Genomic DNA, 22,896 nt, shown 5'->3' on the forward strand with positions numbered 1-22,896 from the left:
CCCGCTCCCGCCGCCGGCGCCGGTCCCCGTTCGGTCTGCCGGAAGGGATTTTGCGCCCTTCCGCCGCGGGGTCACGTGACATCCCCTTGGTAACGCAAGATGGCGGCGCCCATGTTGCTGCCCGAGTCCCCTCTGGGGAAGCTGAGGTGAGGCCGAGGCCCAGGCCCGTGCCGGACCTCCCCGTCACCTCCCGGGCGTAGGGGAAGGGCCCGAGGAGCCCTGAGGTGGAGCAGGGCTTAGCCCTGGCCGGCATAGTCTGGCCTCTCGGCGGCCGAAGCTGAGGCCGCCTCGCGGCCGGGCCTGGGAGTGGCGCAGCTACGTGCGGCAGCGGCCATGGCCGGGCGGCCGCCGCGGGGGCGGTTGAGCGACCGGTGGCCCTGGGGGGCGGCGAGCGGGGCCACGGGGGGCGCCTGGGGGCGGGGCTGGAAGCGGGAGGGGCCGCGAGGGGCGATCGGCCCAGCCCGGCCCGCTGCCGGGGGCAGCCGGCGCTGCTTGGCCTCCGCCGCGGCCCTCCTGCGTGCGCTCCTGCCGGGGCTGGGGTCGACGCTCCACGCCTCGGGGGAGACGGCGGAGGGTACAGGGCGGTGTGAGGCTTGGCGGAGGCCGCGGCCCGGGGAGACGGCCGGCGTGTGCGTGCCTGGGCCCAGTCCCGCAGCTGACGGGATCTCCGGTCTGGGCCTCCGAGTCTTTGTAAGCGCGTATGCTCCACGCTTGTTTGGGCGGCCCTGCTCGTCAGTGCTGTGTGGCTGGAGGGGTTTGGGCGATCCCCAGTCCTGGAGCTGCTTCTTGCACTTCAGTTCTCCACCCACCTCCTCTTGTGCTGCTGTGGCCTAGGAGCAAGGAGAGTTGCTCGCTCTCTTCTTTCCTTGGGCTTCAAGAGCACCTAAGAAAGCCCAGGAACTGGGAAGGATGTATCCTCGCTTGTCAGCCCCAGGCACCTGCTGAGCAGATGAGTTTCGTTTCAGGCAGATGATATTACAGGAGGAGTCGCTAGGCTTGCTTGATAGAAGGCTCAGATGTGGGCAGAGCACGCAGTCAGGCGCTGGTCTTTGAGGGCAAGCGCTCTGCTGCTGGGATAACTGCCACGGTGTTACTGATGGCCTGCAGAGGTGTGCAGATGGTGAGGTTGTGAGTAATCCTGAACTGAAGGGTTAGAGGTGTGGGTGAGGTTTTGGCTGTCAGAGTTATACCTATGGAATCTTTTAGAATTACATACTCTGAAACAGGAAGATTTTGATCTCCTGTCAATACTTGGCATGGCAGAACACCAAGAGTTGAACATCATGCCTCCCTCCTATTTTTCCATTATGATCTGACTAGAAAGAAGAGAGCTAGAATGAAAAATTTTAGAAAAGGGGTTGATATGAAAAGGCTTTCAGATGCTTAGCGGGTTAGTGAAAGCATGGTGCTGTTTCTAGGCAGCCTTGCAGAGCTGTCAGACAAGCAAGGATGAGTCTGGCCACGCTTCAGCAGCAGAAGAGTAGACCTGAGCATTACCTGCGGTGGTTGTTAAGAGTGCTGTTGTTAACTCTACATTAAGACTTCCGCCTCTAGAGAATATCAAGGGAGAAGGGAAGGGACTTAAAATTTCATACCCTGTAAAAGAGAGGAAGACTAGAATGTGCTGAAAGTATGCCAGAATTATAGGGTAGGAGATCCCCAAATTTTTCTCCCTAATCGTATCTAGTGACCAAGAGTCAGGAACTGAGGAGCTCAAAAAGGATGGGACCGCCTGTGTTGTGTCCGAATGTGACTGTTGCTGCTGTCCACATGCAGCTCTAACAGCAAAACTACGTATTTCATTGTCACGTCAGACATCCACGTAGAGTTACTGTTTCATATGAATAGCTGTTAATTTTGCCATTTGTGGGGTTTTGTGCTGTTGATGTAAATTGAGTGTATTTATGACAGTAAAAATCCCTTTTTTGTCTGTTTTAACGTAAATAATATTCTCTCATCTTCAGCCATCAAAAATACAGAGCTATTCTGAAGAAAGAAAAGCGGAAAAAAAAGCGGCAGGCCCTTGCCAAACTAAGAGACTCAGGTAACTGTGAAGTGGTTTGTATTGTCAGCAGACCTAGTAGTGATTCTTTTTTTTCTTTTTGTTTTTTAAAAAGGATATAATTTTATGTATCTTTGCCGACTATAACATGCAATTATTTAGGTGCATTGTATCGTGGTTTAGCCCCATTCAGCAACTAAGCCCCACGCAGCTGCTCACTCACGCCGCCCATCCCTGTGGGATGGGGGAGAGAATTGGAAGAGCAAAAGCAAGAAAACTTATGGGTTGAGGTATTAACAGTTTAATAAGTAAAATAAAATATAATAATAGAGAGAGAGAGGCAAAACCAAAAAGAGAGAGGAAAAAAAACCAAAACAAAAGTGGTGCAACCACTCAGCTTGCTGACTGACACTGCTGGTCCCTGAGCCTCAATCATTGTGTCCCCCGGCCAACTCCCTCCAGTTAATATACTGGGCATGACATCATACAATATGGAATATCCCTTTGGCCAGTTGGGGTCAGCTGTCCTGGCTGTGCCCCCTCCCCTCCTGGCTTCTTGTGCACCCGGCAGAGCATGGGAAGGTGGAAAAGTCCTTGACTAGTGCAAGCACTACTTAGCAACAACTAAAACATGTGTGTGTTATCAGCATTATTCTAATACTAAGTCCAAAACACAGCGCTAGACGAGCTACAGTGAAGACAGTTACCTCTATCCCAGCCAAAACAATGACACGTTGTTTTGTGGTTTTTTTTTTCTCAGAAGCTACAGAAAAAGATGAATCAGTGTCTGAGGAGGAAGAGGAGGAACTGGAAGAAGAAGAGGAGGAAGAAGAAGAAGAAAAAAAGCTTGAGGCAGAAAGGTGAAAAATCTAGAAAATGGCTTATATGCAGTAGATACATTTATAGTCAATTCCATTTTGATACTTCTAAAAGTTTCAATATAGTCTGTAAAATAGAATCTTTTTTGTATATTTCAGGCTACGCAGTTTTTCTCTAAAGCCTGAATGATTACTGTGGAATTTTCTCTTGTAAAGAAGATGGGATAAGCCGTAGTTATTGCTGAACTAATATATGTGGATTGTATGTATAAGAATTGCATCAGTTGTGGGTATTCATTAAATTTTTTCTAAGTGGCGTCTGTTTCCTTGGTAGACAAAAACTACATGAGCAGTGGTTGCTGAGAGAAGAAAAGGCCCAAGAAGAGTTCAAGCTTAAAAAAGAAAAAGAAGAGGCTGCGAGAAAACGTCAGGAAGAAGAAGAGGTGGTGTATAAACTGAGTGTTACAGTTGTGCCTGGCAATAAGGGAGACTTAGTGTAAAATCTTTTACTATTCTATACTGGACCCAGTTTTGTTATTGATGTTGGTGTATTTGAAAGTGTAAGCTCTTTCTTCCATTCTAGAAGAGCAAAATTGAAGGGGGAAAAAAAACCAAAAAAAAGACTTTTTAAAAGGGTTTTTGTCTGGAGATTTAGTTGCTTATGACTGGTTGAAAACTTAATGATTAAGGAGCTGTACTACAACATGGTAGTTTTGAATTTGACTGATTATAAAGCATCTGTTTCCTTAAGTGATTTTTAAAAATATTTTTTATCATAAAGCGGAAGATCAAAGAAGAATGGGAAGAGCAGCAAAGAAAAGAGAGAGAAGCGGCACAGCAGAAGCAACAGGAGAAGAGAGAGAGAGAGGTGATTCCTGGCAGTGGGAGGATAAACATGTTACATATCCTCTTACATTATCAGATGCAACAGTCTATGCATGTTGAAGAGGGATTTTATTCTGATTAGCGAACTTACAAATGTGTTAATTACTTCTCTCCATTCTGTCTAAATTCCTGAAACTATTATTCACTGTAAGAGAGGATGTAATGAGCCCTTACACCTAGAAGGGTAACTAGTTTTAATGCGTCTGGTTGTTCATAGTATGTGATTTTTTTTTTTTTACATCGGTTCAATCCAAAAGCACGCCGTGAATGCAGGTTCTGATGATATGTGCACTTTTTGCATCATGTGTTAAAGATAATCCTTACTTAATGTCCCAGTTGAACGCACTCAGTGTTGAAGAATACGCACAATGAGGATATGGAATATGGTATTACATTGCTGCTGTTCCTTAACGCAGTTCTTAATCAAAAGATACATTACAGCTCTTCTTTACCTGACTCATCCAATAGGGCGTATCTTTTTTTCAGAGCTCCTTGGGTGGAGAAAAAATTGATACTGAAGATACTAGTCATTGATAACATTTCTGTTAACGATACATTCTTCTTAAGTTTTAGAAGTTGAATGACCTGGATGTAAGATGTCCCGTAAGGAAATCCAACGTGAGGACTGGCCTATCGCCAGTAAAGGGTGATTGCAGCTTTCTAGGGTTCACAATCCAATCCACAATGGCAAAAGATTCCAGTCATTTCACTGGGAGGTGTCTTGCCACTGTGTCTGGTAGCCACAGCAGAAGAGACAGGAGCAAACAGTATTGTCTCCTGCATTTAACAGTTGTTTGTGCCACCGATTGTATAACAGATCCTAATTGCATAAGGAATGAAAAAGAACAGCAGTTGTATTTCCTGTCTTACTTCCTCTTGTGTTAAGTGTCCGTTTCTCTCTTTGCAGAGCAGGGAGAGAAAATGACGGTCGCGTCCTTTATTTAAGGTTGAGATATAGTTCCAAGAGAGTTGAACCATGGTAACAGTGGGATTTTGTTCCTTCCCTCTCCTTGTCTCTGGGTTTGTCCAAGCCCTCAGTGGGCTAATTTGGCTCCCTGAAACCTGGAAGCCACTTTCTTTTTTGTTGGTTGTTGGTTTGTTTGTGCTGTGTTTTTCTGTGTTACTATTTTACTGGTTTAGTGAGCTAAATTGGCTCACAGAGGACATTGACAGGCACCCAGAGGGAAACTTGAGTACCCAGCAGGGAGTGGAGCCACCCGTTTCGGCAGCAGAAAGTTGTTCAATTGATTTGGCCTGTCTCTTGAAACAGCAGTTTGTTCAAATTCTGACTTACTGATAAAAAGCAATTTTTTTCCCTCCCAAAGATGAGAAAATATGGGTTTTTTTTTGTTTGGAGATTTATTTATTTATTTAGTAAGATGGGTAATATCTGACATACGTGATGAATAGTACCAGATGCTGACTGGGGTTGAATTTTTTAATTTTTATTTGCTCTTCCTCTTTTTTTTTAATTGAATTAATCCTCTTCCATATTAAGATCATGCTAACATATTTTCTTGTATTGGTTATGTTTAAATGTCTTTTTTTCTTGGAACTTCCTAGAATAATTTGTGAGAAATTTCCAGCCAGTTCTGGAGAGTGACTTTATTGTTTTGCTCAGCCCACTTAGAAGAAGGAAGGGAAAGACTATCCTCGTTGTTTGCCTGTATTTGAAAGGCTAGACACAGTGAACTTAGTATCATAAGTTTTCTTAACAGTTACATGCTTTGCTTTAACAGAGATTCACTGAGCAATGTGGTTTTCTGTGTGCTACATAGATCGTTCTAAGTTAAAAAGTTTAATGCAACTAAATGATTATGAATTTAACTGTAACCAGACTTGAGTACTGGAGCAGGAGATATATTCCAGTATTCAGTAGTTCACTGATAGTTTTAAAAAAGAAAAAAAATGAAGCTTTTAAAGTTGTCTAGCATTTAGATTAGAAAATTATCTAAATGAGGGTCTTGTCTGACGTATCCTGTAACAGCTTTGTAGTACATGAATTGCTACAGAGCAAAAGCAAAACTTTAGTTTTTAAAGCAAACCGCATCAAACTTTTATTGCGTATAATCATTGAGTATTGTAAATTAGGTTCTTAACTAAAGAAACCAGATGTTTTGCGTGTCCTCAGGGTTTTCACTAGTCCTGTGTTTGCACCATTTATAGGCAGCCGTGCAGAGGATGCTGGATCAAGCTGAAAGCCAGGTACGCTCAGAGACTTTTTCAAAAAGAACTGAAAAGTAATTTAATTGCCATCCGGTGTTTGCCTTCTAGCATGTTGTCCGTCTGTTCTCAAGAACCTAATGGCCTGAATGAATTTGATATGTAGTGGCTTGCATGAGTTGCAAACAATTATTTATGAGGTGGAACATAATTAAGCATATTTCTGAGTGGTTGGTGGCAGTGCAGTTGTTCGTGCTCATTCTTGTTTGGGAGACGTGAGTCAAAATGAATCTGGAAATACTGCTGTGTGCTGTTAAAAAACACTAGGCATGATGGTTTATTTGTGAAGTAGAATTCCAACTAAATCTGTCACTCCTTCTGCGTGGCAAGACAAACTTGCCTTTTTAAGCAGACGGCAAGCTCTGAATAAAAGGATTCAGCAGTAGAGGAGGGCACAGATCCTTAAGAAAAAAAAAAGTGGGGGAGGGAGAAACTGACTCCTCGAGTGCCTGGGAGAGCACGGATCTCAAGCTGGCAGCGTGTAGTAAACAAAACTGCAGCCTTGATTTAAATCTTAGAAAAGATGAATTCAAACTTTCCTATTGCCTTAAAGAATAATTTGGCTTTCTATCCCTGTCATATGGTTAAACTTGTGAAGATTCTTGCTCTGCTTAAACCACTGCATGAATCTGAAAACTAAGTTTTAACCTAATTAACCCACCGTACGTTGATTGCCGTAGCTTGACTGGAGTTGCGTGCGGTTCCAAATTATGTTTAAACAGTTTTTTAGGTAGGGAATCTAACTCTTATTTTATAATACGGGTAGAAAAATGCTCTGAACTATCACCTGCCGGGAGCTCAAGATGTATTAGCAGCCATTTGTGCAAGGGAATAGGAAGAAATGTGGTACGTTAGAGACTTCATTATAGTATCAGTTCAGGGTTCAGTTACTTGCTGTTGACGCTGTTGAAGTGACAGTGCTGTTTTGTTGAAAGAAAATTATGGCCGAGAATCATGAACAGAACTGATAGTAGGGTCAAATGCTGCTTGTAAATAGAGTTTTCAGTTGATTTAAAACAAGAACTTAGTTCTGTAAAGCTGACTAGCCTTTTGGCTAACAAAATGAAAATTCCCTTTTTAAAATGTTTGTTTTGTTTGTAGTCAGTCAATGCTTGCAATTTGACAGTTTCATTTTGAATTATAGAAACCTTAATGGCCTGAGACAAGCAGTATGGAGGCTTTTAATTCCAGTGCTGACTATGAATTTATTTTTTTTTAATTCTGGCCTTTAGCACATTAGGTTTATTTTAGCCTTTTCTAGCTGCATAGAAAGTGATAGTGATAACCTTACTGAGCTTTGAGCTGTTGTAAGGACAAATAAGTAAATAGTTCTAGCTTTCTCTCTGCCAGATGCTGCTCAGTGGGTCCTGGAGTGAAGCAGGTAACAGGCTTAGCAGAATGGAAAGAATCTGTCCCAATATTTGTGATTCTTATAGATGACAAATGAAATTGTTGTTTGAGGAGCAAATATTACCGCAACTTCTTTGGTTATAAAATCTTAAGAAGCTTTTCCTTTAGCAAACAAAATATCCAGTTTGGTGATTTTTGTTGTTGTTGTTAAAAAGAAATAATGAATATAGACTTGTTGTTAAAACTGAACAATTATCAAGAAAAGAGGTTTCTATCACCAGAGACCTAAGGCACTGGGCAGCTTTATAAAACAGTGCTTAAAATATGGTAACACAGTGCTCATAACTGCATGTGGATTTAATTGGTAATTTTATTTTGATGCTACATCTCTCTACTCTTTTCTAACTTCTGTGTATTTTCGTGTTTTTCCACAGCTGGAGAATGGTGTCACCTGGCATAACCCAGAACCCCCAGAGAATATAGGAACAGAGAAAGATAGAGCAAATTGCCCATTCTATATTAAAACAGGTTCCTGCCGATTTGGAGACAGGTAATCAATTGAATATTTACCAGCATAGACGTGTTTTGGAGAGATGAAAGGGAAGCAACTTCATTAGGTCATATGCAAACTGAAGAAAAATTGCTATATAAATTACTTTTATGTATTTGGATGTGGTTCTGTTATTCATGATGGAACTAGACATTGAGAGCAAAAGTGTTGCCTGGCTGGAATTGATCTATTTATTATTATGGCATATTATTGATGGTGCATTCTGCTCGCATTGGCCAAACTGACTTTTCCTTAGCTCTGACAGATGTATGGATGCATTCAGCCAGCATATATTTGATTACTCCTGTTAGTACAGTCCTGATACATCAGATATTGTCTTTTATCTTGGCTAATTTGCATATACTTCATCTTTTAAAAAATAAAATCGAATCGCAAATGGACTAAAACAAGTTCAGGTACATCTGCACAGTTTAGAAAGCTGCTGTGTAGCTTCCAGAATTATCCAGTTCGTGTATTGCTTAAATGCATGATACATTCGTTCCTGATTTTTTTTTTTTTTACTGTTACACATGCCCTATTTCAGAAAGAAAGTATACTAAAAGGCAAGAAGAGAGAAGGACAATAAGATGATCAGAGATGAGGAACAGCTTCTGTAAGAGGAGTGGCTAACTAGTGTAGACTCTACTTTCAAAGATGATGGAAGAGGGCTGTGGTAGATGAACATTGAACTCATGAGTAGGATGGGATGGATTTATTTGCTTTTATTATGAAATAGTTTAACTAGGTGTACCTGAGTGTTTACCAGCTTAAAAAAAAAAAAAGTACTTTCTCATACGAAACAAATGGTGAAACTTGTTGCCAGAATAGATAGGTTCGTGGACTTACAGGTTCATTGGTGACCATTAAAGATGATGACCCAAATGCAGCATCTCGCTAGAAAATCCCTGAGTTTTCATGTGTGTTAAGGAGGAGAAATAGCTCAGTAATAAGACTCTGTTACTTACTACATGAATCTTCAGAACAAACTAGTAAGCATATTATACTAACTTGTATCACTGAAACACATGTGGTCCATCTATTGCAGTTTTCTTGATCCTAGAAGTAGTTTGTTTTAGTGTGATGTATATTGTAGATAGTTATGTGGTAATTCAACTCCATGGAAGCTTTAAGTCCACATCTTCGGTTTTTTTTTAATTCCTAAACATGTGTTGAATTCCTAAATAAAAGTTTGGCCAGCTATTTCACTGCAGGCAGCATTTTTGCTTTTCAAATGTTAAGTTCTTTGTAATCTTTGCAGTATTTTTGTTTCAGTGGTATTTAACGGAGGTGACCTCCTTGGATTAATTATGGGTTGGGTAAAAATCAGTTTTGAACTATGAACACACTTGGTAAACAAATAAATACTGAGAAACATCATATTCTGCCCTTCTGTCGCCTGTAGTTGTTTATCTCAGCTACCTCTCCTCTGTCTTCTTTCTTCCTCCTCACATATCTGCTTCCTTAATATTCTGGTCACTTTAACCTCTGGTGTTGACCGTAAGTTGAAGGACTGAGATACAGCTAGGATAAGGATTGGAAGAATGGGTTGAAAGCTGAAATGCACCACAGTGGTGAAAAACTGAGAGCCAGTGTTACCAATAAAATACTTGTTGAATCTTGTCAAAGCTCACTATGTCCTGAAGAAGCTAAAACTGGCTGAGTTCACCATCACTAATTTTCCCAGTAATTCAAACCCAAATCTGTAACAATACTGGATTTTGGGTCATTAATTTTCCTTGGATTTCCTTTCGTTCTGTCATGTGCTATATTCATTTTGTGTACAGACAGTATTGGTTGGGTATAATATTTTGAGTTCTGTTATTCAAACAGAACAGTGAAATGATGCAGCTTCTAAAATGTAATTTAAAAATCAAATTAATTGTATCCGGTTTTAGTTTTGCTTTCGGAGTTTTGTTTTTTATCTTTAGTTATTTTGAAGTCTAAGGTGCCAACCAGAAAGCGAGAGTCAATTTCTGACTGACTGGATGCAGAAAGAAACTTCTTATCTGAAGTCTAGATTGTAATTGCCCATTTTGAGACCTGACCTCCCTCCAATTTATGTGTGCTTTGCCAGTGCTAGATAAAGAGAGTAGACTGGTCTGACCATTTCTTCTTTTCGTAATATGATCAGAAAAATATGTTGGAGAGTGCATACCCAGTTGCTCGGGGAAGTGTTTGAAATGGAGATCATAAAGCACAGTGAAATAAATGTAGAGGCTAACATCTATGTTCTCACTCAGTCTACAGGTTTGTGGGGAAGAACTCTGTCTCAGCATGTGAGGGAGGTAGCCTGAATATGATGGATGGTGAGGGAGATCTAATACTTTTATGGCTGCTGAGAAGATGCAGATTAAGATAAGACTGACTTATAAGAAGCATTTTTTTAAAAGCTGAAAAATATCAATCTCGTACTCATCCAACTTCAGGTCTAAATGTACGTTCCCTCCCTCCCTACTCCCCCATATGATGAGAACAACTTCGGTTACAGTTGTTCAGTTTGCAAAAAGAAGAGCAGGGAGTGGCCTTAAAGTGTCTTAAAAGATTGTCAGTAGTCTTTCTGTAAAGCTCTTCAGAACGTAGAATACCTTTAACTCTAGTAGCCTAAAAGAAATTACTCTAGCTCTTACTATGTTACTGGCATCTATAGCTTTTGCAGATGTGCTTTTTTTCAGCAAGAATGTATTTATGCAGAGCAGAAAGCATTAAGATTATATGTGAACTCACTTCCAGAAGATTTGTTTTAATAATTGAAGTATGTTGATCTCCCACTAATGGATTTTCTTTTGTAATAGCTGTTACTCAAAATGGCAAGTGTTTGGAGTTTCAAGTGCATCCTCTGCTGAAAGTGCTGATCTTTTAACTTTTCTTTCTTCACTACAAATGTCCAGGTGTTCTCGCAAGCATAACTATCCAACATCTAGTAAGACACTACTTGTCCGAGGGATGTTCCTTACTTTTGGCATGGAGCAGTGCCGGAGAGATGACTACGACACGGACGCGAGTCTTGAGTACAGTGACGAGGAGACCTACCAGCAGTTCCTAGAGTTCTACGAGGACGTGCTCCCCGAGTTTCAGAATGTGGGGAAGGTTGTTCAATTCAAGGTATGTGTCTGAGTATAATAGCTTGTTAAATGTGTAACATATGACACATAAGATGTGTCTTACTAGCCTTAACAGGAATTCTGTCCAGCATGCCCTAGCTAAATCCCATGTACATTAGAGAACTGTACAGTGTCCTTACAGCAAACTGTACATCTCTCATGTCACCTGTAAACTTACCACTGCTGTTACAGAGCATTGTCTTACTCTGGGTGGATCTTCTCTCCCATTCCCCTGAACTGTTATAAAAGTCTGTGCTTTCATACTGCAAGTTATTCATACTGCTCAACAGTCCACTTACCTCACAGTCCCTTCTTAACCTGGCTCATGATGAGCCTCAGAGGGTCGACTAAGACTGTTAGGCAATATAAATATATCTGGCCTATTGTATTTGTGCCTAAGGAATAAAGTAGTGGGAGTATAAAATGTATGTGGAGTATACACCCAAACAATGCCATTTTGGGACTGGCTGGATAAAATAAAACTACAATGAACTGAAAAGGTAGTAGATATTTCAGTAGGAGGAATTATAAAAAGGTAAGTTATGTAAATGGTGTTGAGATTTGTCATCCATCCTTAGTTTCTTTCCTGATTTTTTTTTTCCCATTTATATTACGATTTCTTATGGGGGAAGAAGAGGGACCTGTAAGTGGAGACATCAGAGATGAATGGTGGGTGTCAACAGTCCCATGTTGCCCCAAAATACACAGCTTGGATGGTGAAATCTCCCTGTAGCAGAACCTGCTGCAACACCCCTTTCTGCTTGGCATTCTGAGTGTTTTCCTGCAGTCACCCGGAGGCACACAGTGCCTTTTCTCCTCTTGTTTCCATCTACTGACAGCTGCCTCAGAACTGAGATTGTATTAGCGTTTCAAGCAAGAGCAAAGTAGAAAAAGTAAATTTTCAATAGGTTTATAATGAGCTTTGTGGGCAAGAAACCTTCGTTTATTTGGAGGAGTATCCCCTCCCTATTTTGACTCATGGGATATTAGCAAGCCGCGCTCCATCTAGAAGACAGGATGTAGGTTCCCAATGGAGCGTGGGTTGAAACGCTGTCTGAAGACCCATCAAACCCAGATCCTCGTCTCTGTATCATTGTCGTTATATGCAACTGTGCTAAGTTGTGCATACTTGGGTCCCTATGACTAAAAACAGGGTAAGAGCTTTTACTGTGGCGTTTCTTACCTTCTGAAGTAATTGGGCACCTGCAATGTGATTCTCATGGGCATTTTCATTATATTAGGGATGCTTAGAAATTAGGTGTTGGCTGCAGGGATCTTACCTGCGATCGAGCTGAGTCTCTGCTACCATTTAGAATCAGATTATGCACACCCCTCTTCCACCTGACTTCCGTTTCCAATGTAGTCCAGGGTTTTATTCTTCCTCTTTTTTCTGGTAAGCTGCTCCAGAATCTGACAGATCCTTACAAAACACACTTTTCCCACCCAAAACTGTCCATGGCAAAATCATTCTTGCCTGTTCTTGTGTTGATGTAGTTTGACTGCTTATTCTGTAATGCTTAATTACACAGCTGCTGCTTGTTGCCTGTAGCCCCTGCCTAATGCAACGCACAGAGGTAGTCTCTGAGGGTCAGTCAGGGTTCCGTGATGAAAGGAGCTGCTTGCCTCATTTGGTGCAGATTCAGGAAGAGGCCTGGGGCAAAAGGGGCTGGGCTCACAGCTCTGCCCTGGGGAATCGGGTTCTAGCCTGCTCGGGCCTGCCCATTTCATAATCCTTTGTGGCTAGCAACAAGCTTTTTGGAAGTTAAATTGTGTAATTTTGAGAGCTTTAGATATACTCTGAATGCTAGATTATCATTTAAAAAGGGTGTCTCAGAATGGTACAGTGAAAGCTAGTAACTTCAGCTTTTCCCGCTGGTCTCACAGGGATGCTGTGAAGCAAAATTGCTCTAAAGATTCTCTTACCATAACAAATCCCCCGTTTCCCCATGAGCATACTACTAATTGTTTTTAGAGCAGGATTTGGCTGTTGCACAGTAGGGTTGGCCCAGACAAGTGCGAGACAATTGAGTACAAGCTGTCTTGTAGACTAAGTGATGCAGAGGTCCTAATGTTAATCAAAGCATAATGCTGGAAACAGGCAAACATAAGCCAGAAGGGCTTTTTGCTTTTTTTTTTGCCTTTTTTTTTTTTCCAAAACCTTTTATATGCCTAAAACTAAGTGTTCAGAAGAAATTCACATGTAAGTTCATACTGATGAGCTGTCATAAATTGGAATGGCTGCCATCTCAATATGCGTGAGCTGCTGTTACAGCATAAACCTTCCATTGCACTAACTTAACGTTTCCATCCCCTTAGGTCAGTTGCAATTACGAGCCTCACCTGCGAGGAAACGTGTATGTCCAGTATCAGTCGTAAGTACTCACAATCTTACTGAATTTTAGAACTGTGAACACGTAATCTAAGTGATTCATTCCCATACTGTAATGGGAGCCTAAAGTTGGTAAGTAACGTCTTAAATGATTGCATGATGATAATGCTCTTTGATTTTTACTTTTTAAAGGGAGAAGGACTGTCAGGCAGCTCTTGCTCTATTCAGTGGACGATGGTATGCAGGCCGACAGCTTCATTGTGAATTTTGTCCTGTGACAAGGTGGAAAACTGCTATATGCGGTGAGTCACACAAAGACATGGAAAAGAGAGCGTGTTTTATTGAAAGAGTACTTGTGGAGGTGAAAAAGAGGGAATTAGCCTGTAGCTTTCAGATCTGCCTAATGTTGCAGTTCATTTCGGTTTGGAAGACACATATGCTAACTTGCTTGTGTAGATCTAGGAAAGAAAGGGAATATTCATACCATGTCACGTAGGTGTGAATCATTCTAGTGGATTTAGCTTGGACTGGAAAAGAAAGTTCGGATCCTAGCTTTGGAAATAATAATCTTAAGGTGGAAGTACAGGAAGTAAGAATTTATCTTTTTAAAAAGCAACAGCAGTTTCTGGACCATCAACAGTTCTTAGCAGTAACGGTCACATTTGACTTACGCTCTTAGATGAAGGTAATAAAATTATTTATTAACATCGTTTTAAGCTAAAACTGTTAAAGTTAATTCCAAATAAGTACCTATTGAAAAATAATCTTGTGTGAATTGATAGGTGGTCAGGTGCATGTTTTTCTGTTTGAAGAAGCAAAATTCAGTTTAGTAAGTTTCTTTCCAGTAGGTACATGATGAAGAAAGAGACTTAACAGGTCTGGTTCATAAAAAAAGCAAACCCTAATCTGTTGCAGGCTTATTTGAAAGGCAGAAGTGTCCAAGAGGGAAACACTGCAACTTTCTTCATGTATTCAAAAATCCAAACAATGAGTTTTGGGAGGCCAATAGAGACATACGTATTTCTCCTGAACGGACTAATCAGTTGTCTAAAAACTCTGAAAGGAGAAACAGGACGAGCCATCGTGATGACTATTACAGCCGGTCAAGGAGAAGGGGCAGCCCAAGCCCAGATCATTCTTACCGGAGAAATGGAGAATCTGAGAGGAAAAAGAATCGCCGCAAAAACAAGAGAAGGCGCCGGTCTGGCAGGTCAAGAAGTCGAGAGAGGAGGAGGTCTCGCAGCAGGGGGAGAAAGAGGAGAGGCCGCAGTCGCAGCAGAAGTCATAGCCGAACACGCAGTAGGAGCAGAAGTCGGAGTTCCTCTCGGTCAAGGAGCAGGGGTAAAAAGAGATCGAGCAGCAGAGGAAAAAGTAGTGAAACTCCCAAAACAAAGTGAGAATTACTTTTAGAAGTTGCTAATTGGTCAAACATAGAGCTGACACAGAAATCTTTCCAGTAGGGCACCAGATATATTTGAGTTTCAAATAAAGTGTTCTTGCACATTAAAATGTTTCTTCCTAATAAAGGAACCTAGTTTATTGTGTGCTAAGCTTCAGAAAATGAAAAGTTTAAGTCCTACATAAGGTGTGAATGTCAAGTACCCTAGCTACTCTGTCCCTCTGAACTGCTGCAACATCTGGATGCATACCAAGTACAAATAGAAAGAGAAGTAAAGCTTATTTGGTATATGCTTATTTCTGTGTTATGTGTGTGTTAAGTGTTTACTGTCCCTGTAAGGAGTTAGTACAGAACAGCCAGCGTGCTGTAAATTCACACCACAGCATACCGCAAACGGAAGTCTGTAGAAGACTGCCATTTATATTTTCTGTCTGTTTATGGGAAATCTTTTTCTAGACAAAGTAAATAGAATCATGTTATGAGTTGGAGAAAAGGGATCTGAAAGACATCACTGTTTGATTGTACAGTACTTGCCCAGTAGGAGCTTTGTGGTCATAAGTGTTGGATTTTCCTCTGTCCCCTGACTGAGCTGCTGAGCTAATTGCCTGTAGGGATTGCAGTAGACTAAAACCAAGGCAGAAGTACACAGAAAAACAATCAATTTATTCAGTACCTTAATCCCCAAGTAAGAGTGGAGACCATGCACTTGTAATCCTCGAGTGAGGATAGAAAATACTTTGCATACCTCTTGGTTGCATACCATCTGTAGCTGAAAGCAGCCTGCCTAACCTGCAATGGCGTGGTAGAAGAGCGTACATCTGGTAACGGAAGATGCGTATGTGTAGTTGTGAAGGGCCAAGATGGTTGCAGAGTGGCTACAGAAACTGAAGGTTTTATAACTGAAACAATACTTTACGGTTTTTTTGGAGGGGAGGACTTGATTTAAAGCCTTTTTAGGCTTATTTTACAAACAGTTTAAGGCACCCTGCTGCCTAGCTTCCCTACGGTCAAGGTCGAGAGTAGGGTACATAATGAAGTTACCAGGACAAAACGCTTTTGAAATGACAGCTATATTAGCAAAGTACCTGCAACTAGATAAACCATTAGAACTATTTCTTCACTTTTAAATGAAAGATTTGAGCTGTTAGATGGACTGTACTTCATGCTGCTCAACTTCAGGTATTTAACTTAGGCACCTGGAGTCCTTAGATGCTTGGAGAGAGCAGTCTGCAGCGCTGGAAATGCAGGTATGCAGATGCCCTGAACAGTCTGCAGAGATACCTCCTTCTCTTTAGCCTCTCCAAAGAACTTGGGCTCCTGCCGTTAGAGTACAGTTCAGACCACCCAGGTTAGAAGCCTAAAGTGGATGTGAAGTGCTCCCAGAGAGACACTTGTTACGATTCCAACAGCACAACATAAAGTCCCGTAGAAAATCTGGGTATCCAAACCTTATGATAGCATTCCTCACAGCAAGAACGTTTTTCCCCCAAGGTAGTTAAGAGTGAATGAACATTGTTTCTGAATATAATATATATATATTTTTGCTTTTCTAAATGCATACTGCACCTAGCATGCTGATTATACATTTTCCTTCTTTCATGTGTAACTGTTGTCCAATATGGAGTAATACAACAAAAGTGCTATATATTGATGTTCAGTTCAAACCCGACTTTCACTATATATTGTCATAACTGTAGGCAGAATCGTAGCTTAGTTCATTTGATTAAATGTTTTAGTTATTAACAGATGTAGGAGTTGTAATTTAATAGCATAACTTTTGAAATAACAACTTTGTTTGAAAGGCATATTTCCAAGAAGAGACAGCACTAAGTTTTAAATTATATTTGAGAAATTTGCAACCACCAGTTTCTCATAATGTTTCTGACTAGACCTTACAGATTTTCCCCTAGGTTTTATTTTTTCCATAGATGTTCACTTGTCTAGCTGGGTCACTTGCAGAACATGGCAAACTGGTTCAGTGCCCTGGAGCAGAAGGGAACCGTAGATGCACCACCAACAGGCCGGCGACACCTTCCTTTCAGTGGTGCTGCCTTGGGCCCCACAACTCACGCTGGTCAGCTAGCCCGATGGTTAAGGCTCCCGGGTGGAAGAGTTGACTCAATGCCGTCTGCGGCACGTTGTGCATCCTGCGTCATCTGGCAGGTTATTGCTGAGCGTTCTCTGAGGGAAGTCAATTACCGAGCTCAAACAGAAGGTGTGGAATGGGTGGTGGGAACCTGTCACCAGTTGGGAGAAATAAGCAAAGCAGGCCTCTGTAGGATTAGAAGCCAAGTGCCAACTAAGACCCGCGTGAGAATTCCACAGGTAATTAGGCTCCGTGTCCCCACAGTTTTGTAATGGGATCTGGGAAGCTGAGCTGCTGTATTTTTTTAAAAAAAAAGTTCTTATAATGAAAAAAAAAAAAAGACTTGCTCAAAGATGCATGAAAAAAAATTAAATATGCTTTATTTCTGCTACGATAATGGCTGAAGCTTCAGCTTTTTTTCTTGAGGTCTGGACCCAAACTTACTGGCTGTACCTGTGCGGTGTAGGACCGGTAGCTGTAATTAGCATTTACTTTCACATGCAGTCCGTTTATTACACAGAAATTGAGTGCTGTAGATCTGACATTTAGTTTGCATTTGTTAGCATGAAACCTGGAATACAACCAGTTTTCTAACTTTCAGAGTACATATATTTCACTATTGTTTCCCTACTTCATAATCTTAAGTAGTGTTATATGCATGGTTTTGTGTTTCCTTATTAGCTGAGTGAGCTATTTATTCTGAAGAGACAAAGAGACTAGAAGTTCTTAAGTGTTAAGCTTAATTCCTTAATTCTTTTTTTTTTTTTTTTCTCCCAAGGGGAGAAGCCCCAGAACACAGAAAGGATTTACATTTGCAAGAAATAGCTTGTTCACACTGCATATTCCAATTAAAAGGGCCTTATAAAGTGAATTAACATTGGCCAAGTTTTGTTTCGTTTTGAACGACCACTTAAAAGTGGTGGCTTTCAAAGTCCTTTTTTTCCAGTTGTGAATTCTGCCAGGATCGCTGAGGTGGCGTGATGATGAAAGCAGGCGTTCGCAGAGGCCAGCGGGCATGGGTAGGGAGGAGCAGGGCCTGCCAGGCAGCCCCTTCCCCAGCCCCAGTGGGGAGCGGGCCCTTCTCGGGGAGCCTGGCAGAGGGAGGTGGCATTCTTCCAGGGGCAGGAGGGGACTAGCGACACCCTGGTGGGAGCTCCTGCAGGCACAGGCAGGAGGTGTTGCTGCCCAGCAGCGTTTCGGCAGCTGGGAACCGGCCTTGACCCCTCGCAGAGCAAGCCTTCGGCTTCTGGCTGGTGGCTGCCTCCGAGCGCTTGCCTGTTCTGCCGCTCCCGAGTGGCCGGACACCGGCGCGGGGGTGAGGGGCAGCGCGCTGGGTGCGGGGCGTCCCTTTGTTGCGGAGGGGAACCAGCACGTGCGAAAAGGCCTTTCGTGGCTGGCCCCTCCCTTGCTTTATACAGAGGGCAGATGGTCTGAAAGACAGCCTAAGTAGCTTCCCAGCTTTACCTCCTCTGACGACAGCGTGTCTTTCTCGGATTCGGTTTTGCATTACCACCGGCAGTATATCGGAAATTGCCCTGAAGTTTACCGGTGACATTCCTGTGCCCTAAATAACATTTTTCCAAAAGAAATGCAGGAGCCTGCTTAAAGATGTTATTGCTGCCTGTCCTGGATCAGCACTTGTTACAAAACGTGAAAGCCTATGTTAGTAACTTAAAAGCGACATTTACTTTCTTCCATCATCAAAAGAGTGCAGCTGATTTTGCTTTCACTGTAAATTTGTTGTAATTAAAGTAAACCCCTGGTATTCCACCTACCCTTCTATCCAGCACTGAGCTATCAGTCAGTACCTATCGCTGTTTAAAAAAAAAAAAGGTAACAAGGTGTCAGACAAGTTACGCGTCAGTGAACTATGAGACTGATGCCAAAGCCAGCCATGCCAGCGTAACCCATGGCATGTAGCGACTGGACAAAGGCAGCTACAGGGCAACCACCATCATGGCCTTAACTCCAAAGGAACAGCAGATGTTTAGGAAGGCCTCTTCACCTTAAGGACTAAGATTCAGTGACGAAGACACCTAAGTCAACAATCGCTTGCCTAACCAATCCTGGAATTCTAACTGATTCTTTAGCTCCCCCCACCCCTTCCCCATAAGAAATTTCAGAAACAAAACTTTATTCGATATTAAAGAAATGCCCTAAGATGGTAAGTTTTTCCCCATGCTTTTGCTGATAATGTCAACCCATTCAGTTCTTTCAGAAAACTGAAGAACAGATTAATCTGAGAATTTTGGTTGAGACTAGGATTGTGAATGTTGCATTGACTTGCTCAAAATTCCATTTAAGGAACTGAATGTTGAGTTTGTGTTATCCCGAACCCTCAATCAACATGTGGTTTGTTTTAATTTTCAAATGAAGTGGCACCACTGCCTAATTTAACATCTACTTTAATAAATTTCATGTTTAATGTGGTAAGCCTTCCAAAAACTTGCTAATTTATGGCTTTCTGTACAATTTAAATGGATGTAAATAACTAATCTTGGACACAGTATACTCACACATTTTTTAATAAAGTGCTCAAGAACAGGTTAAGCACTGTAATAAAATTTCCCTTTTTTTAAGCTAGCACTGAGTAGCCTCTTCTTTCCTCTGCAAAAGAACGAATGAATTACATGTAAACACAAAGCAATGGTGTAAAAATGGACATTTATTACAACTAAACCGATGTGACAGACAGAGATCAAACAGTTTATTTGTCACAATCACAACAAAGCTTAATCCAGCCAAGCACATACAAGTGACAGTGTAAACTTTAAAAACATATTAAATACATAGAAAATTGCTTCGGGTTTGACTTAAATGAAGGTAATTTTACCATTTCAATCTCACACACAAGGTCGTTCCGCTACCACTTTAACCTCATCTATCCCTGCGTGTTGCGCACTGGGGAAACGCACACCACTGCTTCTGCGTGCCCTCGGTTAAAAACATTCTCTAGCAATTGGATGTGTTTAAATCCCAGAAGGGGCTTAAAGTAGAGAAATTCTAACACTGGGAGTTCACCAGCCCCACCCCGGCAGCGTGCAGACCCACCCCTGCCCCGGCTGGCCCTTCTGCTGCCACCAGCACTGGGTCTGGAGCAGGGCACCCACAAGGGGCAACACCGAGCCTTTCCCCATGGGTCAAATTTAAGGCGGGTGGCGCCACGGGTGGCTGTGTAAATGCTAATGCTAGCAGTGCCGCTTCCAGCGGCAACGCTGAAGTGAAGCTTCGTGAAAACATGGCGCTACTTACTCAAGTGAACAAGCCAAAGCATTGACTCCTAGCGTGGAGTTACTGGGGGGGGGGGGGGAGGAAGGGGAGCAGCCCCACCTCCTCAGGGACCGTGCAGACACAGGGCACAGCTTGGCTACTCCAAAGCGTGGCAACTACCTCCTCAAAACTCAAAAGCATACACAAGTCAAATTCCCTCAAGTGAAAGGGGTTTAGTTTATAACTACTGAAAGTCTGCTAGAAGTGTCAAAGTATCACCTGGCCTTACTTTACATGATTTGCAGTGAATCTACTATACAAAGCTAATAATTAAAAGCTCTCACTGCAAATTAGTTGGTTCAAGTGTGCATCACACAGGTGTTTCATAAGGGATGGGTCATGTTAAAGGTGTAAGTCAAGAAAAGCAGTTAAAATGACACTGACACATAGTGTGGGTTGGTTTGGTTTTTTGTTGGTGTTTTTAAGGGTACCTATACACCCATTAAAGCGTAACTATAAAACACCAATAAACACGAATCAGTCTGCAGTCTAAAAGAAAATAATAAGTCCCTTTCGTAAAGCTCCTCCTTTCCCATCTTCAAACGTATCCAATTTTCATACGTGCCTCTCGATATAGTCGGAAAGCCTGCCTCCTTTCTTGTGCTCAGAGCAAGCTATTATCAGATCTAAAAATAGTTCTCTTATGTGGATTTTTTTAAAAAATACATGCATTCCCTTTATAGTATAGTAACTTGCAGAGTTTTGCTCAAGGTAGCTACACTTAAACACACCTTCATTTCTAGTGAGTTGATCAGTTTGCCGTTTTCTTTCAAAAAAGCAGTATCATCTTAACAGTTTTTAACCAGTTTGGATCTGCATATCAAACAGGATTCTTTGGTATTATGACAAATTCAGTAGTAAACAGGTATTTCCAATCTTTATGCATCAACTGAAATAAGCAGAATTAGCACAAGTGGTGACTAAAATGTAGATGAAAAGAAGTCTTTGGTTGCATAAACACGATTTCTACACCATAACATTTTGTATTTGGAGTTGTCCATATAGTTTCTTCTCATTTAGATATGCTACGTCATAACGATGCATTTGTTTCCTGAAGTCAAGTTTGATTATAAAAAACACTTATTGAAGTCAAATGCAATTTTGCTATAAATGCAGTGAATGGAGACACTGAGTCAATTTAAATCTAATCCCTTTCATTTATGATTTTTGGGCTTCAGTTTCTTGCTCCCTTTTTAAAGGAGTATTTTTCTTGTAGGCCTGAACGAAGCAGCTTAGCAAAACAGTAATACTGACAAACAGAATCTTACACCATTAGCTAAACATTACAATGAAGGCAGTGAACATTTACAGTATGAAACACTGAGATGTCATCAGCTGAAGTGAAGATTTATGTCAATCCAATTTCTTCAAGTACACTACGTGGGGTCTCTGCTTCCTACGGAGGGAAAATGTGAGACAGTGGTAAATGGACCCTGTGCTTCTATTGAACGGTACTGTACATGAGTTAGTATGAAAGATGCTTAATTAAAAAAGAAAAGCTGAAAGACATGAAAATCTAGAAGTCCTGCAGTTTGCAAACATGGTATTAGCTGCACTTTTCAAAGAGCTGTTAATTAGATTGTCATGGTTCACAGGAATAGCTGGCAGATTTTATTGCCCTTAAGCGTAATAAAAATAAAGCAATTCAATGTACCAGCAGGGAACAAATCACAACCCAGTAACAGAGATAAGAATTGGGGGGCGGGCAGGGGGGGAAGCATCTTGCAATGGAGTCAGTGATTTTTGTGGTGAATCATTTCATGGGCCTCAAAAATCTGTTAGGGAAGAACAAATAAGTGGATGAATGAAGAGACTGACGCAACTAAGACACAGTATCCCTTAAGCTCTTTATAGAGAGGCTAGGTTGTGGGGGTTTTTTGTTTGTGTTTGTTTTGTTTTGTTTTTTTTTTTAAACACACCAGTCACACGCTCAGTTCACAAAACCAGGTCAAGGTACCTTGGTACACCTGGTGTCAATAAATGGACCCCTACAGCAGTGTAGGAATTGCCAGGATTGCAATTGTATTATTATTCTACACCAGACAGTTTTAGGTTAATTCTAATCTTAAAAAGCTTTCTTTAGATTCAGAGCAAGTTGTTCAATACAAAACTCCAAAGGTTTGTCATCAGTTTTGTATTCATTATTCCTACAGCATCTGAAAAGAAACAGTAGTTTATTTAGACATCAGACTGTCCTTTTCCATAATCAACGATATCATAGGAAGTAAAAAGGGATACTGTGTTCTTATGGAAACATAAGCCGGTTTAGTAGCCAGAGTATGAATAAACTTACTTTAGCATCCTAAAACAAGACAGGTCATGAAGCAGGAAAAAAAAGCAGATAATAGTTAAGGCAACAAACAAGTTATTTTACAACTGCTTTCTAAACGTTTATTTTTTAAAAAATTGTCAAATGCATCATTAAATGCCTCAGATCTTGCAAATAAGACCAGAACACTCAGTCAATGAACCCTGACTATGTAGCACAAAATGATTGAGTTTACAATCCTCATTCAGTTCACGTATGAGGCAATATAGTATTGAAGGAACCAGCTATGGTATTTTAAAGGCAACTTCATTTTAACTTAAGTCAGTGCTGAGAACGGGCCACCTTCAAGCACTTTTGAGATGCCTTCCAAAATCCAGTAGCAAATAAGAAATTGCAAGAAAAGGGCAAGTTAAAACTGGAAACAAGATACTTTGTATTAAAGATGTAGCGGGGCGGGGGGGCGGGGGTGGTTTCTCACTGATGTAATATTTAAATATTCTCAGAGCTGCACTGACCTCAACAAAGCCAGACAGGATGGCAGGATTAAAGATTTACGTGTGTATTCTAACACAAATCCCCCAAAAGGAGACACTGATTGCAGAGAAGGCTATCCC

The 22,896-nt window shown here is 41.4% G+C and overlaps 2 protein-coding genes across 5 annotated transcripts in view; one reads left to right on the forward strand and one right to left on the reverse strand.

The window, feature by feature from the left end:
- ZRSR2 (zinc finger CCCH-type, RNA binding motif and serine/arginine rich 2) lies at nucleotides 1–19,326 on the forward strand. The gene is made up of 11 exons (XM_075096016.1): nucleotides 1–146; nucleotides 1,965–2,044; nucleotides 2,763–2,862; nucleotides 3,155–3,263; nucleotides 3,602–3,688; nucleotides 5,872–5,910; nucleotides 7,713–7,828; nucleotides 10,717–10,930; nucleotides 13,246–13,301; nucleotides 13,451–13,560; nucleotides 14,174–19,326. The coding sequence occupies exons 1-11, from the start codon at nucleotides 100–102 to the stop codon at nucleotides 14,653–14,655; spliced, it is 1,440 nt and encodes a 479-aa protein (XP_074952117.1). The 5' UTR covers nucleotides 1–99; the 3' UTR covers nucleotides 14,656–19,326.
- Nucleotides 19,327–19,390: 64 nt separating this feature from the next.
- AP1S2 (adaptor related protein complex 1 subunit sigma 2) overlaps nucleotides 19,391–22,896 on the reverse strand; it is a 32,419-nt gene continuing 28,913 nt past the window's right edge. For all 4 annotated transcript variants that reach the window (XR_012661041.1, XR_012661039.1, XM_075096061.1 and 1 more), the window contains one exon: nucleotides 19,391–21,409. Coding sequence is in view for 2 of the 4 variants with exons in the window: in XM_075096061.1 (XP_074952162.1) it covers nucleotides 21,362–21,409 (48 nt within the window). In the remaining 2 variants the exon portion in view is untranslated. The remainder of the gene's footprint in view (nucleotides 21,410–22,896) is intronic.

Source organism: Phalacrocorax aristotelis, chromosome 1 (genome assembly GCF_949628215.1).
Source record: "Phalacrocorax aristotelis chromosome 1, bGulAri2.1, whole genome shotgun sequence".
Classification (NCBI taxonomy): domain Eukaryota; kingdom Metazoa; phylum Chordata; class Aves; order Suliformes; family Phalacrocoracidae; genus Phalacrocorax; species Phalacrocorax aristotelis.

What these genes read in the sequence shown, in the direction of transcription:
- ZRSR2 (XM_075096016.1), top strand. Translation starts at nt 100, where the DNA reads ATGGCGGCGCCCATGTTGCTGCCCGAGTCCCCTCTGGGGAAGCTGAG. An exon ending in AAAAAGCTTGAGGCAGAAAG is followed by an intron (nt 2,863 to 3,154) that starts GTGAAAAATCTA and finishes TTTCCTTGGTAG; the next exon opens with ACAAAAACTACATGAGCAGT. An exon ending in GTGGAAAACTGCTATATGCG is followed by an intron (nt 13,561 to 14,173) that starts GTGAGTCACACA and finishes AATCTGTTGCAG; the next exon opens with GCTTATTTGAAAGGCAGAAG.